At 32.2% G+C, this 19422-nt stretch overlaps 1 protein-coding gene across 1 annotated transcript in view; it reads left to right on the forward strand.

Moving 5' to 3' along the window:
• The window catches only part of LOC124530081 (protein yellow-like), a 33407-nt gene extending 17733 nt beyond the window's left edge, over nucleotides 1-15674 (forward strand). Inside the window, exons 4-8 of the mRNA XM_047104076.1 lie at nucleotides 7434-7581; nucleotides 12721-12907; nucleotides 13216-13410; nucleotides 14132-14264; nucleotides 15455-15674. Coding sequence (XP_046960032.1) covers nucleotides 7434-7581; nucleotides 12721-12907; nucleotides 13216-13410; nucleotides 14132-14264; nucleotides 15455-15565 — 774 coding nt within the window. The 3' untranslated portion in view covers nucleotides 15566-15674. The remainder of the gene's footprint in view (nucleotides 1-7433; nucleotides 7582-12720; nucleotides 12908-13215; nucleotides 13411-14131; nucleotides 14265-15454) is intronic.
• The last annotated feature ends 3748 nt before the right edge of the window (nucleotides 15675-19422 follow it).

Raw genomic sequence — 19422 nt, forward strand, 5'->3', positions numbered from 1 at the left:
GGGTTATCTATCCAATCATCGTATATTTTACAGCCAAACAGCAATATTAGTAGTAGTATTACAGGCATAACAATAAGTCTTACTTAATACTTACTTATTCTTATTTACTTGGTGGTAGGGCTTTGTGCAAGCCCGTCTGGGTAGGTACCACCCACTCATCAGATATTCTACCGCCAAATAACAGTACTCAGTATTGTTGTGTTCCGGTTTGAAGGGTGAGTGAGCCAGTGTAACTACAGGCACAAGGGACATAACATCTTAGTTCCCAAGGTTGGTGGCACATTGACGATGTAAGGAATAGTTAATATTTCTTACAACGTCATTGTCTATGGGTGATGGTGACGGCGGTTTTTGCCCGGTTTGCCAGTTTTTTCTATATAAAAAATAGAAGTTAATATTCCAATCACTCTATGCATGTATAAGTAATAGTTAAATAGTAAATTTTGTCGCCATCATCACCTGCTTACCCTGAACCCATTCATTTGTGTTCGGCGCAGTTTGTATAACGCACGAAAGAAGGCTTGATGACTTATACGGTCAATCTGCCTGACGCCAACTTTCGACTACCTTAATACTTCTAAAGGTGGCTTGATTGATTATATTTGTCACCGATTTCTAAGTGAAATAAATCAATTTTTAGATGATTCTTACAGTGGTCACGTGATGAGATACAGTCCATTCATCTCTAGCGAATGATTTTTATATGATGTTTTGTTAGTTTCCTTATCTTTTACATCTTTTAAAAATACACACAACGTACAAACACGATCAAATAATAGTATCAGTATGATTGTGTGCATTTTTTATTGATATTAAAAGTTGTTTTAACTTATATATCTCTACAATGATCAATGACATTTTCTATTTTAGATTCGAATAGAATTTCTATCATTCATAGTATCTTATTGATATGAATACCAAAGATTGAAACGTGAAATAACCTTATGCCCGTGTTCTCAATACCGTAAAATGTGTAATTGTAAATGCAGCGTAGCACTATTGGCATCGACTGGGCGTGAAGCGATTAATTCTTGTCCGTGTCTGTTCGAAAAATCATAATTAAACGATCATTCCAATGAGTTAATCTAGTTTTAACTACATACTTTGGCTTAGTTGATTTTTAATACGATATTCTGTGTCTTAATAAGCATGTATAAATGTTTGATTATTAACGTATAAAATGGAGCCTGCAAACACCGAATGTTTTTATTTCCTGATCGCATAATTGTGGTTACGGGTCTTGCCTGTGTGTAGTAAATCTATAGAGCATTTAAAAATATTATTTAATATGAATAATTTATGAATAAATTAAAGTTAGCAATTCCATTTATTTAATAATTAGTGTTATAATATAAATACCTAAATTTACCTGAACCTAATGTCATTGATTTTGGCAAAATTTTATACTATAAACAGCTGTTTTTAACAAACAGCAACAAAATTATTACTATTTCAAATAAAAGAAAATCTATGGTAATAATGGTAATTGGATGTATAGTTTTATTAGCTTTCTTTGTTAATGCTTTTGTTTACAGCCGAAAAATGGTAAATAAAATTAAGAAGTTGAATAAATATTTTTTTTTTTAATTTTATGGTATTACTAAGCTTATTGTAAATTAATTGTGTATTAAATACCTACTGTTCATTTTATAATTGGATGTTCAATCAAATTGATTTTTGTACTCGAATCGTAAAATAATCTTGATTTATTAGTTCTGTTAGGAAATCATATGTAAATGTAACTAATTTTTTGTATTTTTTAGTTTTAGGGTCTTTTTTGAAGGCATTGTTTTTATTTTAAAATAATTTAATTAAGGTTTGTTTGACATATTCATGACTCGTAATTAATACACGGCATAATTAATTGTCTAAGAGTATTATGACAAGTTAGTATTAATATGTTAGATTGGATGGAAATAATGTTGTTGTTATATAGAATATCGATACAGTTTTTTTTTTTTTAATATTAAATAGTAATCGATATTTTTTTATATGTAACTTATTATGAATCGGTTATGAAAACCTGCAATTAAACATGTTAAATACCGATTACCTATTGTTATTAATACATCGATGTTTCCGTAATAAGCATTCGTAATTGATTTATGCATCCGATAGGAATTATGTATTACCGATACATGTATTAATTAAACAATTCATACTTTGTCTTCGATTTCCAACCGATTTCTGTGTGTATATTGCTCTAAATTTTCACGCGAAAGCCTAATTGGGTTCATCGCACATGCAAGTTATTAAATTCCTACTTCAAAATATCAATACTTTATAGTGCTCCGTTTTATTTAAAATACACAAAAATATTAATTTTAAAAATACTTGCTAAATATACAATGCATATTTTAACTATAGTAAAGTAAATTTCCCACTGCTGGGATGAGGCCTTCCCTTCCATAAAGGAGAGGGTATGGAACATATTTCAGCACGCTGTTCCAATTCGGGTTGGTGGAATGCACATGTGGTAGAACCCAACAAACATTTGAAAGGTCGCCACGACGTGCCACCAGTAACTTTTGGTTCTATAAGCCGGTCGCCGTTACGCCGCTATAACGTCGACATCACCAAGAAAAGGCCCATTTTATACGACTTAGTGTCCTATAAGAGTCATGCAGCGGTCGTATAAGTTACTTTTTGGTCGCATAGTGCTCGCATAGTGGTCGTATAGAGGTCGTGCGGCAGACTTATAGTGTTTATTACCGCTGCTTTACGACATTTGATCGAATAGCAGTATCCAAAACGCTTCTTACAAGACTATATTTGTTGTCAAAGTGACTGGATAAAATATTAATTGTAAATTGAATTTGAAAGCTGTCACGAACAAACTTCATTGATTGTGAACATTATTTTTTGTTTATTCATCTATGTGTTTACTTCGAAACTCAAGTTCAAAGAATATTGATCTGATGGGAAATTAATTTTATCGAGTATAATGCCCTAGTTTTATCTATATAATGAACGCGCTAGTGTAATTCAGTAAATAAATAATATTTTATTGAGATTTTTTAAAGTAGGTTTTAAAAATTACCTTTACCCGACTTCAAGTGCAGGAAAAGACTTTTATACAACTTCTAAACGACGTTTCATTTTATGTCATTATTGGATTTGTAAATATTCCGCCATAGAAAACGAAATTAGAGTTCAGTCAGTATTTGTCAAGTGTTTAAAACCTTGATATTTTATATAACTATTGAGTATTTATTGGTTGAGCTTTGATAAAAAAAAATGGTACGTGATATAATAGATCAGATTTTATGCCTATTTTTTTAGATTATCACGAAGTATATCATTTTCATGGGCTCCATTTGTGCTATCATAATCGGAACTATCATTAATACACAATCTAGCCTTCTTCCCTACTCTCCGTTCAAAATCAACCGCCTTTTGTTTTCTCGTGCCAGGCAGTTACCAGCAGTACCAACTCGGCACACCCAGTGGCATAAATAGGGCGGTGCCACCGGTGCCCAGGCACAGGGCGTAGACTCTCACAGACAGACTGGGCAGGATTATTGTTTTTTCGTTTTACTCTTGTTAAGATTCCGCTGAGCCTCTAGTACTCGATTTCAATACAAACTTACATACATGCTAGTATCATTAAAAACATACATCGCGCTCATTTTTTTGGCAGTGCTCGAGCGTATTTGTGTTTAGTGTTTATCGTTAATGGGCAACACATTTGCAGTAGTGAACCTGCGTTTAAGTTTTAGTGAGTGAGACAGTAAAATAGGCAAAGGGTCTGCTTAAATAGGGCGCAGTTATAGAAGCTCGCACAGGGCGCAGTAAAGGCTATTTACGACACTGGGCACACCACGCCACGAGAGGAAGTGACGGGATTCCCACAATACGGTGTCAATAATCAATAATCATACTAATACATGTTATTTCAGTTAAAAAAAAATATTTAAAAATCTTAATCTTACTAAATATTGTTATTTTAATTAAAATGATATAAGTATATTTAAAAAATCATGACAACTATTATAGAACAACTAAATGCACTTTCAGCGCTTCGATTAATATTACTACACTAAATTTCTTACGGAACAATCTCCAATTGATCGACAGGTAACTTGTCGTGTACTTATATTCGATATAATACAATTGGAGGTAAGAAATGTAGCATAGTTATTTTTAACATTCCTCTTAAAGTGGCCACTTTTTTATATATTTGCCCAGCTTTTTCTATCCATTTCAACTATGTAAAATTATTTTAACAAAGACGCAAATGAATGGCGGTGTATGTAATATTTAGTGTATTTTAAAACTCTTATAGGACATTCAGTCGTATAAATGTCGTGAAAAAGTCATATTGACTTAAATTCGTATAGGAGTTTTATACGTCACTCTAATACGACTATAGGCGGTATAAAAGTCGCAAAGACGTTTCTACTGCCACAAGCTGGTTACACGACTAAATGCCGTGTAACAGTCGTATAAAACAGTCGTATAGACGTTTCTACGACGTTTTTACACGACTATAAGTCAAATAAACTGTGGGGGGCACTAAGTCGTATAAAAAAATAAAACGACTTCTATACAACGCTTATACAATTATTAGTTGCGTAATTTCTTTTTATACGACTAAAATGTTTGTTGGGAATTTTGATGAAATTAGACACATGCAGGTTTCCTCTGTTTAATTAAGCACATATATATATAGTGGTGCTTGCCTGGGTTTGAACCCGCAATCATCGTTTAAGATGCACGCCTTCTAACCACTGGGCCATCTCAACTTTATATTTTAACTATGCAAGTATAGAACTGATTATGATTTTTTTTTATATGAGTAAAGCATTATAATACTCAAGATAAGTATCGTGATTGTATTTTTTGATATTCTAATTTAAGAACTATCAGTTTAAGTCATCTTTTAAGCGTAAATGAAGAACAGTAATAAATTATAATTACATATCCTTGATAAAAAGGATTGTAATTTCTTTTCATGTCATGGTCACACTACAGACTTGACTAGGAGCATTTACGTTAAACCTACTAGCCATTCAATTTCTATCATAATAACTATTGTCTTTATAAAAACTTGATATCTACATCCAGCTCAACCAAAATCAAAATATACTTTATTCGTGTACGCTTTTACAAGCACTTCTGAATCGTCATTTCACAAACTATATCTACCACCGGTTTAGAATCCAGATCCAGACCGGAAAGAACCTGGAAGAAAATCAGTAGTTACTCTTTTCCAATACTTTAAGATACAAAGTCGTTATAGTTAAATACAATTATATATGTATGTTATATATCCTGCATGGAAGACAACAAGCTCCACGCTTTTTTACTGTCTATATAAAGTTGTATTGAATAATATGCCTTCTTTACAAATGTACTTTTCACAAATTATTTGAATTTATGAAACGGCAAAGTTAAAAATATCTGCTATAAGTTATAGTATTATTTTCAGCACTGATATTGGTTTAATAAGTGTTACCAAATTTTGAATGTAGCTAAACGTAACGTCCACTAGGCTACAAGCTGTTTACGTTTTGTAGCTGTCGAGATCGTTTGAGTATTTGAATCGTAACAATAATGTTAATAGCATATAATAGCGACTTAACATTATGGAATGTGATCTAACTCAGCAGTTCAATGATACTGTCGTATTGTAGGCTAACAATCGCACGGATACGGCACACCCTTTCCAATATAAACGTCCTCGGAGGTCAATCGTGAGGAAAAAATAAAATGTTCACACTTACTGTCCGTGACATTTTATTTCCTGATCAAAATTTTTAATATTCAAATATTGTCCACAAAAACGTCATATCGTTCGTAAATTAATAAAATTGTAATAACAGATTTATAATTACAATAATCTGTATCAGTTACTTAATTTCCACTTTATTTTATACAAACTATACTTGTGACAATGTGAAATATACATTATATTTAGCGATGTTTGAGCCCTGATAGAAACATAAGTTATAAAGCTTCTATAAATATTTTATGTAAATAAATACCTACCATGTCACAGATTCACGTCGTAAAGATTTATATATATGATAAGCAATAATTGTGTTGAGTATGATGTTCATTATAATTTTAATTACTTAAATAAATCAATTTTAAGTTTGTGCAATGTTCAAATTTTTTAACTCATTTGTCAAAATGTTCTGATAAATATCCTCGTTAAAAGACCCTAAATATTTACAGACAATTACTGTAACGTATGTCGTTTCCTTTACTTTTAAATCTTATAGAATAAATTCAATAACTTTAAAGCAATAAATTTAAAATTACGAATGCATATGTTGTACAAAAGGTCGTTTAAATAATATTGCAATAAAAACTCAGGCCTTGCCTAAAATTTACACATTCATGCTTTTTTTAATTGGCTGCACACTGAGGTAAGTGTAAGTACAATCCAATCGATATTAAATATCTGACAAAGGTTTGAGACACTATATTCTATATGATTTTGTTTATTAAAAATAAGACTGACCGAATTTAGAAGATCAAACTACTATCCAGATCAGACTACTTACTTTGATACATCTTTTACGATGAAATCATTGATTATTCTTTTTAGAAAAGTTGTAAACGATTTAATACCTTGATACCATATCACAGTAATTAGGGTTTGTAAATAGGATTAATGAATGTTGTATATAAGAGTACCTATCTATTATATATTTTTTCTCGAGTCTTGTTAGTTCTTAAAAAACAAGGTCACTATTCAAGTTTTTGTAATTTTTTATGGTCTAATGGTTCTTAAGCATATTTGTACATACTTTAATTATGATCCTATCTATAACAAATAGGTATCTACATACGCTAAGATATATAGTGAGATTATAAAATTAGTTTTTTTACAATCAATTGTTACGTAACTTCATTAAATATATACATATAGTTGGTGGTAGGCTTTGTGCGAGTACCATCCACTCGTCATATATTCTACCGCCAAACAGCAATACTAGTATTGCTCTTCCGGTTTGAAGGATAAATAATTCAGTGTAACTGCAGGCCCAAAGGACACAAAATTTTTATTCCTAATGTTGGTGGCGCATTGGCGATGCAGAGAGTGATTAATTTTTCACGCTTAGCCAATGTATATAGAATAAGGTGACCATCAGTTGGCGCATTTATCCGTCCTATAACACATAACAAAAGAATATCTGAACAAGCAAAGACACGATTTTACCTTTTTTTTCTCGCTGGTAAAACGCGTTACGCGCTTCCCCCACGTGATGGAAGGTGGGGGGGTGTGTGGGACTCCCCGGTTCCTGGACGCCGAGAGCGCCCAGGTCCACCGGGTTTACCCATTAAAAAACCAGCGGTACCCTCTCCGTCTTTCGGGGGGCGCCATTGGATCGCTTACGCATGCTACCGTGACGCCCACGAGTATACTTAACTTTAGTTATAGGTATATGAAATGTAATTTCTAAGAAATGTCTACATTTCAGGTCAGAAGTGTATACTTCCCGCGAGAACTGCTGCGTCCTGCGTCTCTCCTCACCAACATCGTGCTGGATGACAGCAGGTCACCCGCCTCCCGTCATTCTTCGACGTGTGACAATCTATTCGCTTACATCACTGACACCGTCGCCCCAGGTAAGATCAATAAATATTTCAATTATTTACTATTCATTACAAGATAAATTAAACTTCTCATTTAGAATTTATTATGACTGTAATCGAGTTAGTATTATTTATTAACATGTAATTTGTTTAATTAGTATTGTTATGTTGCTACCGATATGTTGATATGTGGGTTACAATTTTTTACTCAATAAAATTAAGTAAGTATATTGGTCTATATACGTACATACGAATAAAAAATATATAATATTTATCATTAACACTTAAAGTGTCCATGTAAAATGTGCCATTTCAGAATGATACGTCCGGTATTTTTATATGAGATAGGGATAGGAAAAAAAACTAATTATAACCATCGTCAGGGGCAGATATAGTTTTGTTAAAAAAACAGACCGCGACGATTATTTCGTGGGCCAAGCTCTCCGAATTGACTGGTTAAAAATCAACAAGCTTGAAACGCAACCGTGTCGACTGTTCCGTAGTATAAAACGAAGCAAAATGACAAACACAAACAAAAGTCTTAAGTAGCCACTTTAAGCTGTGGCCACTGTAACTGACTCAAATATATTTGTTGGAGTTTTGTACGTTATTAATGTCAAATGCAGAATCTTCACAAGACAAAGAATCTTAGTATTTATATTAAAATAAATAAACTTATTTTTTTTGTAATTGTAAAAATCGAATTATATAAATCTAAATAGAAAAAAGGATGATTATATAACTGAGTCTATTTTGGTTGGATAATGATACAGTATCACAAGGATTACTAAAACCAATAATGAATATGTTCAATACGTACTCAGTTTAGCGGAACTGTTTAATTGTATCGCGTGTTTCATACCGCCAAGTACCACTCACGTATTGCATAAAAGAGCACAAAAAATAACAATTCAAACCGTCACATTCTGAGGCGGCATAATCATGTGATACTTTTGTCTACAACGTTGTGGTCTTTCTGAATTGTTTAGTACATACAAAATCGTAAATAATGAATCATTTTGTGCATGTATCACAATATGAGTAATGTGCATTTATATCTACGCCTTAACTGTTATAAAGTAGTCGTGACCAGACAATTGTTGATGAGCGAAATAACGATTGTTAATGCAAGCGGAAAATTTGTTTACGTACGTCGTTGTACGTAAACTATTCCCGAGTGACTGTAGCGTAACAATTATTGTAAAATTGACGTTTATATAATTCGATCATAGCTGGAGCAGAGTACGTACTAGAAATGGTATCACGAGATTTCGCATGGGAACCGGACACTAGTGTCTATAACGCTCGATTAACATCCGGGTCTAGTTAAAAGTGACAAAACTCGGAGCAAAATTGACGTGGAATAAATACTGTATCATAAATATAGAGGATGTCAATTAGTTCGTTTTTTGTTATCGCAAAAATTGTACGTGTTTTGATTTCCTTTTTTTACTGTCGTTTTTTAATTAGCCAAACTAAAGTTATATCACAATGTTATGGTATCGTGATTAAATACATAGAACGTAGATGATAATTAAAAAAAATATATCTATCTCCGTTCCGGTGTTATTCTCCGGCTCTCGTTTTCGACGAGGGCCTCTTATGCCGAGCAATACCCGGAGTGACAACGACGTCGATGGTCACGCATCCGTATCGCACGGGCATTGAACCCTAAGCCAGAAATCTTTAATACGTAATATCTCGTATAAATTATATACGTTTTGAGAAAAACAATCATGTATTCCATTCCAAACAATTTTGAAAATTAAGTTACGTTAATGCATCCATCGATCGCAGCGGCGCGGCGTCTGGAATTTCTTTCAAGAGTAGAGTCACTCCCTACTATTGTGTTCTATGTAGGACTCTGCTCCCGGCTGAATTATCAAAGACTGCCCAACTGCGCGTGATATGTAATAGTGGATAATTGTTCGCATTGCGTAAACACATGTGCACTTTCCATTCGCCCACGTTAATAATTCGATGGGACAGCAATAAGAGAAAAACGAAGATATATTAATATTAGGAGTTGGTTGACACTTCTCCAAGGGCAAGGGCTAGTGTTACACTACCAATTTACAAATACAGGCTACTAAAAAGTAAGTCGTTGATTAAAAATCCAATAGCATGGATTTTTGACATGTTAAAAATGGTCGGTTTTATTCCAGAATCAGCTGACTAGCTACTAGGTTTACGAGATGTATAAAATGTTTCACGTACATTTATATTTAGGTGTGTTTATGTTACATTCATTCCATTTGTTTTCCACTTATTTTATAGTTTTGTAACATTGGTTAGTAATGGACAGCAACTACAATTCAACTCGTTGCTATAAATTCTAAGAAATGAGATCTATGAGTCTGTAGAAATTCCATCATCGTAAACTCCATCATTGCATTTATTTCATAGCAAAAGAAAAATTAAATTTTTACTCAATTAGTATTGCTAATCATTATATATTTTAAAACTTAACTAAATCACATTTATATTGCTATTATTAAGGCAATATATATATGAGTGCGTAAGCTGTTATTATACATTTTATTTTAATAGGCGTCTCTTCAGTGATTTCCTTAAAATTGATCGTTACAAAAGAATATTTTTCGTAATACACTTAAATGACTAAGGTCGTTCTTTAGCAATGCCTTTGTAAAAATAGACCATAATTAAATTTAGTCTTGTTTGCTTTCAAGACTAAAACACTCGCTATTTTAATGAACCATGAATTTATGTGAATATTGATAGTACTTTTTTGATAATCGAAACTGAAGATGGGTCTTGTTAATTGATAACTTATTCCAAAAACAATATATGTCGATAAATATTAATTAATAACCCAATATTAATAACCCAAACAATACATCCAAAAAGGCAATATAAAGAGGCAGTAAATGGTGGTTCTTATTCTTGGCTTAAAAGTATAAGTAAGCGTGCGTCCAACTGACCTAATTCTATAACCACAAACATTGCGACACTTGCAATAGACATTTCAATGCACTGCTATATATAAGGCATGTTAATAAAATTATTACAAAACTAATATAGAAATAACTTCTGATGCCACAAAGATCGATAGATCTGTCACACTGATTAGATATGGGTCAATTCTATTGGACCACGATAATCTTAGTTTCTACCATAATAGAAATTGTCACAGCCGAGAAGGCGTAGATGACATATGCCATAATTTTTGTTTGATTCTACGGTATAAATGACGTTAAATATTTAATTTTGTAGTTTTAAAACTAAAATCCAAGATTAACATCAATTAGCTTCACTTTAATGCGTATGTTTCACTGTTTAAGTCAGCGACGTGTATCGGAACTCTGCTTTCTCCGAAATAATTGCGTAACTGAAAATTGTAACAGCAATTACCGTGTGGTAGGTAATTAACTCAGCGAAGTGACGGGGTCAGAAATCGAGCATACAGAAATATTGGGACAGTCATTAATTATACGATGACAGCTTTGATTAATAAGCAATTACGGTGTTGTTAATACAAGATAACATAATCAAAGATTGTAAATTCTTGAGTTTAAACATTGATTGGCAGTTTGCTTCTGTTTTTAAGTGAAGACTTAAAACTTACTCATTACATACATACTAGAAACTTTGCGTTAGTTTTTTGTAATTGATATTGTCTAGTTTATTATATCTTTGTAAATTATCATATTATTATATAAATTTTCTTATTAATAGAAATAACTGATATTAAAGATTGTAATTAAATATCTTCCGTCCGCGGGCCCTCCGTCATGTAAGAGGTTATATAGTGTTAGGGATGAAATGTACCCTATGCGCTATTCCCAACTATAATCTACCTCCGTGAAAAAATTCGTTCTGATCTGTAACAAATATCCATCAAAATATTCGTATTTATAATATTAGTCAGCTTAAATAGTAGATTATATGTATACAAATTTCTAAAACAAAAACATTCTTGTGATTTCGAATATTATGACCATGTAGAACATAATGTTTATTACCTTTGTTTAGTTATATAGCTTAATTATCTATTGTTTGAGTTTATAAAGTTAATATGTAAGGTTGAATTGACTGTTATTATTTAATAAATTTATTACATTAATACAATATCATAAATAACCTAAGTAACACTGCGCTCCTTTGTTGATTATTTATTTTATTATGTGTTTCATAATAATTAAAAAAACGACGAAAGATTAGTTACTGTGCACTTAATTAATTGTTATTAATATCACATGTATGTATATATGTGTTACATCAATAGCTGCTCTAGTAGTTAATAACAGTCAATTAAAATGAATTATTAGTATTTAATATTTCGTTATGAAATATTTCACGTTACAGAATGATACAATTTGTTTGTACAGAACCAATTGTAAACGTCTATTATAAATTATAACAAGCGAGCGAGTCAAATGATAAAATACTTGGACTGGCGATCATTTTTTAGGAATCAAGTTAGTTTGGAAACGCTTTTATGTTTGTTACAAAGAATAAAATACTACTGGGAAATGGCATCAGTGAAAATTGTTTGTTTTTTTAAATATTCTATGGAAAATATTGCTTATAATATTTTTTATTAATGTCTCGCTTAACGCTTAGATTATTTAAATGTCGAAGCGGAGAACGCGTCGAAAAAAGACCAACACTTGGCCACTAAATTCACGTACATTAGTAAAGCTGTTACACGTGCCATAGCAAAGTTGGCTCATTTCAAGATAAACTAAGAGTAAACAGCATATTCGAAAACGAATTTAATCTTGACTATGATAGAGTACTTATTAATTTTGAGTATAAATAAATGTCCAGGACATTCATTTCCATAGAAAATACAACGTCAATAATATTAACTAATTGCCTCGTATATTTTCTAGGCAATGACGTTCAATTTCAGGATTAGCTAATAATAATAGCAATAGTATTTTATAAGTTTGAACGTTGATAATCGTGATATCCCTTTAATTGATACATTAAGACGTTTACTTGTTAACTTTGTTATTAATTTCTTGTTTTTTCCTTGGATCCGACCCACAATACATATATAGGCTAGTTTCCCTTGAACCACCATGGTCGAAATCGATCTATAGGATTTATTTCTCACTATGAATTTACAAGAGATGGTTCGCGTTAAATTCAAATTTTGCTAATTAAAGGAATTGTTGCAGTTATCACGACATTATATTCTTTCAGGTATCATCGTCTATGATGGCAGAAGAGACAATGCTTGGCGCGTAACCCACGCATCCATGTACCCCGACCCTGACCTCGGAGAGTACGATATCGGCGGTGAAAAGTTCACTCTAATGGACGGCGTTGTCGGTCTCGCCCACTCTCCCGCCCAGGGATTACTTTATTACCAACCTTTGGCTACTGACAGGTAACTCCATAAATAAAACTTTCAACTCCATAAATAATTAACTAACGCGAGGCACATTTATAATTAACTCTTACAAAAAAAAAAAAAAAAATTGGAAGCGATACGCGATTTGTTTGAGCAATTGTGGATTTTATTAAGAGACAGACGTTATATTACATTGTTACATTATTTAGAATGTATATTCGCTTTCAATTAAGTATAAACATTCTAAACTATTCACTTAACCTATCCTTGAATAAATTATATTACATATCAAGTAAAAATATTATTTATATTATATTTAATATACATATATTATGTTTTTCCAGAATATTCAGCGTATCCACAGCTGTTCTGGCATCTGGTCCCCCAGCAGAGGGAACTGACTTACCCGTTAATCTAGTGGGACGTAAATCTTCCCAAGGTCTCGGTCTGGCCGTGGATCCGAGGGATGACACCATAATCTTCAGTCCAATGACAGAAACAGCAATAGCTGCCTGGAATCCTATTACAAACTCACACAGGTACTGAACGGCGTTATACATTTATTAAATCATTCTGATTTGCTTTATAGACTCGCTCTTTATAGTAAACAGTACATTTTATAAAGATAATATTTTGGAACTGTCTATAGAAACAGAAAATATCGAATACATATAAGTAAGTGGTCGGAAGGTCATTTTATATGTGTAACCATAATTTTATATCCATACTCTGTTATGTATATCCATGCCGTACATACATAGGTGTATCTTACGTAAACGTATATATGTGTATATATATGTATGTCGATTGAAACAAAAAAAGAATGATTGGTATGTGTATCAATTAAATATCTAGTAAGATATTTGATTTAAAATATGTTTGATTTTGCTATAAAAATACCATAAAATAAATTAATGTATGTGCATCCACTTTAAGAACTACATACGTATACATAAAAATGTATATTATTATCGTAAAAATATAGTTAAATTTACTATTTAATTATCGACAAAAGTAATGTTGCTTAAAAACTCTTTTGTTATTATATATTTTTATATTTTTCGTCATAATACTTCTACAACTTACACCAATGATATAATACGTACGTATAGCGCAGACTATAGTTATATATTTAAAAAAAATCTAAGGAACAAAATTTAATACTATTCCTATAGATAATAAAAATATAACCTATCACATTCGTATAGACAAAACAAGCAAACTCCATATCATCGACTAAGAGTTTTTTTGTGCTTGCAGAGTTCTAGCTCAGGATGCAGACAAGCTGCAGTTCTGCGCAGAGGTGCGTTGGGTGGAGCGCGACAACGGCGCCGTGTGGGCGCTCTCAACGCGCTTCCACAAGTACTTCAAACGATCTGTTTCGAAGCATGAGGTAATCCTTTTTTTATTGTTACTTGATATCAAAAAAAAAAAAACAAAATACTCTTTATTGTACACCAGTAATTAAATCACATAGACACGGTTAGGAAATAGGAAAGATGTACAAGAGGCGGCCTTATCGCTAACACAACGATCTCTTTCAGGTAGCCTTAGTATCATATTGTATTTCAGTTCTACTGTGACTGTACTATATAAATGGGCAGTTTGTAAAATACCAAAAAGATGGAGAAATCGGTTCGAATGTTTTAAAAAAAAACTGGTGTTTTCTTCATCTTAAAACTTTTACAAGTGCAAAAAATATAAGAATAATAATTAACAAAGATTTTATTAAGTTATTTTGTTTGTTCGACAATAAATAAAACGTGATATTGAATACAGAAACATTTTCATATTGAATTGCAATTGTCACGGTTACGAGACAGTTTATACGTAACATGTTTCCTATTTTATTTGCATCAGACTGTGTGGATGAAATTCCATCGTATTACAACCTACGAGGTTTATGTATTTAGATACATAGGTCTATTGGGAATTCCGTTCAAACGGTACCGACCACAGTTATCAAATCACTTTACTTATGTATTTAGCTCACGGCTAATTCGAGAATTTTATAACTCTCTTTGAAATAATACCTTACCTCTATTTAGGAAAAAAAGGGTTAGTTTTGCTAATTTGAAACAACGAAATGTTTTGTAAAATTACGTTTAATATTTTTTTTAATAATATTTATATCTATTTATTATTTTGGATCAGTTTAATCAGTGCTACATGATGCAAATGAGCCACATGGTGGTAAGCAGTCACGAAGGCCCATAAACATGCCGCTCTAAGAAATATTAACCATTCCTTACATAACACCGATACCAAACTTAGAACCTAAGAAGTTATGACCCTCATCATAACAATTATGATTATAGTTAGGCGCAGAACTCAGAATGACACTATCAAAATATTTACGTAATTTACGGTGCTATGAAATATAATTGTTTCAAGTTAACCAGTGTAAACTGGTTCACGTCATAAACCGGAACACAACAATACTGAGTATTGCTGTCTGGCGGTAGAATATCTGATTGGTGAATAGAATCCCTATCGCCAAGTTAATATTTATGAGTATGTTTTAAGATTGACTCTTATTTACAAAATGTAGTTGCTATAATTATATACTTGGCTTAATTCCAGATCAATGTACGCTTAGTGCGCGTCGTGGAGGCAGGCTACGGGGGTACCTACGTACCTATCCAACCGCATGCACTACGCCGAGCCGCCAACTTCACTGCCTCGCTCTACTGAACACTGATATATGAATAAAACCAATACTCATTTCAAATTTCGGTTTATTCAATTAATTAGAAAACGGCTTCATTTCTTATATTTAGGCGTTCGGTTGTTATTATCGAAAGCGAATATGTGTTTGATAGCGTAAGTAACAGCAAGTGTTCCAAAGGTATACAGATATTTGTTGCTGCATAGCACATCGTTGGATGGTCGCAGAATTTATTTAGTATTCGTTTACCACCGAGCTCTAAATCAATTGTAGCCACATTGAATTGAAAAAGTTTGTACGTGGGGCTGTAACACTAGACTTCTATCAGTAGTTAGTCGATACTTAAGGGTTGTGAAGGCCCAGTGGCTAGAATGGTGAATCTTAACCGTTGGTTGCTGGATCAAAACCATGCAAGCATCATAACATTTTATGTGCTTAATCTGCATTTATAATATATCATGCTTGGCGGTGAAGGACAACATCGTGAGGAAACGTACATATTTGAAATGTAAAATCTGCCACATCTGCGACAACTAATCTTTTTTATAGGAGTAGTACTATACCATTTTCTCAAGGGCAGAATTTAGTTCAACAGTAGGACATTTGTATATTGTTACTTTACTTACAAATGCCCTTGCTATATTGTTTTATAAAATAGAGTGTGTTCATTAAGTTATAATAATTCAATGTTAATCGCTTTTATTCAATAGTTTTTTTTTTATATAATAATAACCGAGCGTCGTTCGTACTCTAGTTTTAATGCTACAGACTGCAAATTTTTAATAGGGAAAATTTATTTTTAGATCCTATATGAAGATTTTTCATTTCAAATAAACTACATATATTACATATTTCTTTGAATAGTTTGACGTATTCTTTATGTACATATATGTTTTATAAAATAAAACGTTCACAGCTGCGCAATATTAAATATAGTGATATTTGACGTCATCAATATACATGCATTATAATTTTTTTTTCATATGTTTAAATTATATCTTTGACGAATTTATTCTGAATAGTGATACTGTGATATTATTCATGAAACTTGTTTATCTTTTGAATTTAAATACATATTATTGCAAATAATATAATGCAATACGTGTGTGTAAATTTTCCTCGTTTCCTTGTTCTAAAAGAAACGCAGAAATACAAAAGCGTTTTGTATAATTGCTGAACAACATTATAAGCAGTTTTGTTTCTCGTTTATAAACCATTTGTTACACCATTTAATTTTATTCGAAAAACGTGTAAAGGAAACGTTTATGTTTTTTAAATCTATTTTAATAAACCTTTTTTGTTTCGTCGCTGTGAATAATACAAAATAATGCCAGTGTTTAGAAAAAGTTTTCTAGGCTTAATGTAACTAAGTTTAACGTAGTTTAATATTAAAATTTATATTTATGCAGTCTGTAGTGGTCTTTAGCCTATTATATGAAAGCCATAAATTATATTTTTAGGGTCTAGTCTTTATTTGGAATATTGATCTTTTGAAACCAAATCTACTCAATAACAAATTCATAATTCAATTGAAAATTAAATTTTTAACACTTTTTTACAATAAACGTCTGTTTCCATTTAATTTTGTAAAAATAACTATGTTAACTTAAAACTTATTAATAAAAATTACTTTCTGTATTAAACTTCAAGATAATGTTATCTATATTTTATCTTTATTGTGTGGAATAAGACAAGCTACTTTAGACGTACCGTTTAAGTTACCGCTACTTAATTTTAAGTAAGATAGTGAGTTAACTTATGTATAAATGTAAACGCATAGTATAAATTCATGGCGATTTGTATAATATGAATATTTTATGTTTGACCGAGCATACAAATATTTTTGAGTGTATTTATTAATGTATAAAAATCATTTTGTACTTTTATAATTCAATAAAAGAGTCAAATGTTTTTGTGTTTTTATTTTCTCTTAATATGTATTATGTGTAATCTATGAAAGGAATTGTAAATTCTGGTTATAAAAAAAAAATTAAATCAAAAATATACTTTCAAACATGCTACAACAATACATGCTAATACATATACACGTGAATAAATAAATACATCTTGTTTCGAGTTACTCGACTGTGTGTAAAAAAAAGTTGAACATCATCGATCATATGTATTGCTAACCCTTAACCTTTTATAAAAATAAACCTTGCATATATTTTGTATACGATAACAAACAATAACATCGAACTCGCCGTGAGCTATTGTCATACTATCTTTGGTAATAAGGTATTTCCCTCTGAGCGCATAATTAATACGAGTATATCAGCAAACGTGTGTGGTTCAATAACAGTCGTGAGTTGATTAAAGTATTAAAAACCCAGGATTTTTCCTCAAATAGTAGGTCTAGTTTTCATATCAGAAGACGTACAAATATGAAAATAATTGTCGTTACAATAATTTTTTTTTAAAAATATCGATAAATATTCATATTAAACACGATTGTATAATTTATTTTTCATATTGCTTACATAAATTTAAATTTTATATTGAGCGCCATTCCGACCGATATTGAGTAAATACATATTAGGAATCGTTAGATTTCGGATTTGTGGCGATCTAAGCACTTTTTTCTTGCTTCAAACATTATTCAATTTAGGAATGGTTTGAAACCGATGAGATGTATACGACATAAATCTTATACGATTTTAGGAAATGCACTTCATGTTATGTTCTTCAGTGTTATGTGATTTCAACAAAAGCCATGTACGAAGCAATCGCAATGGCCATCAATAGCTCTTTTTTTGTTTTGTTTTTTTTTTTTCGCTGGGAAAACGCATGACGAGTTGACCCCCAGGTGGTGTGGGGGGATTATGCGGGTATTTCGCAGGTGCTGAAGGCGCCAAAATACCCCCTAAAAACCAGCGGTACCCAAATACGTCTTTTCGGTGGATGTAACGGGATCGCTTGCGCATACTACGTGACGTCCTGATGCTCTCGGCCCACCTCTGCGGGCGTCCAATACCTAGGGGGATCTCAAGGTACAGAGACCCCTAGCCTCGTCGACACTTATGGCAGGAGGAGAACATACACATCTTTAATCAACGAGCACTTTATTTTTGGCCTTGCTTGAGTTACTCAATTTTTCGACTTAAAGTCAAAATACCGACCGACCAACCGACTATTAAAAAGTTTAAGTTGGAACTTTAAAATCGATTTACTACTATAGAGGATGAGAATATGAAAATCGATATACAGTCACAGAGATAGTGCCCCAAGCAAGGACGCGATAAAAGTCGTTTTAGTCAGATAGAGCCTTAAACTGAACTGTTAAAATGCTGAAATGATGAGATATCTAATGCCCCATAGAGCCGCGCCATCGAACAACACGAAGGCGCGCTCGCAAATTTTGTTTGACCAAAGGTAAATCTGATTTTTTCCTTAAATTTTTACAGATATAAGCAGCCAATATTTATAATATAAATTTATTTACTGACATACCAAATAAATTAACTTCGTAACAACAACAACAATAGCATGTAAATTCCCACTGCTGGGCTAAAGGACTCCACTCCCTTTGAGGAGAAGGTTTGGAACACATTCCACCACGCTGTTCTAATGCGGGTTGGTGGAATACACATGTGGCAGAATTTCTGTGAAATTTGTCACACGCAGGTTTCCTCACGATGTTTTCCTTCACCGCTGAGCACGAGATGAATTATAAAGACAAATTAAGCACATGAATCAGCGGTGCTTGCCTGAGTTTGAACCTGCAATCATCGGTTAAGATGCATGCGTTCTAACCACTGGGCCATCTCGAATCATACAAAACTTCGTAAACTGATATATAAACTATGATTAGCCTGATTCTAATTTTGTATCAAGGGACACGCATTTTGCCATACACTACAAAATCACCTGAATATAGCTTAAA

The sequence above is a fragment of the Vanessa cardui genome, chromosome 5 (assembly GCF_905220365.1).
Source record: "Vanessa cardui chromosome 5, ilVanCard2.1, whole genome shotgun sequence".
Lineage (NCBI taxonomy): Eukaryota > Metazoa > Arthropoda > Insecta > Lepidoptera > Nymphalidae > Vanessa > Vanessa cardui.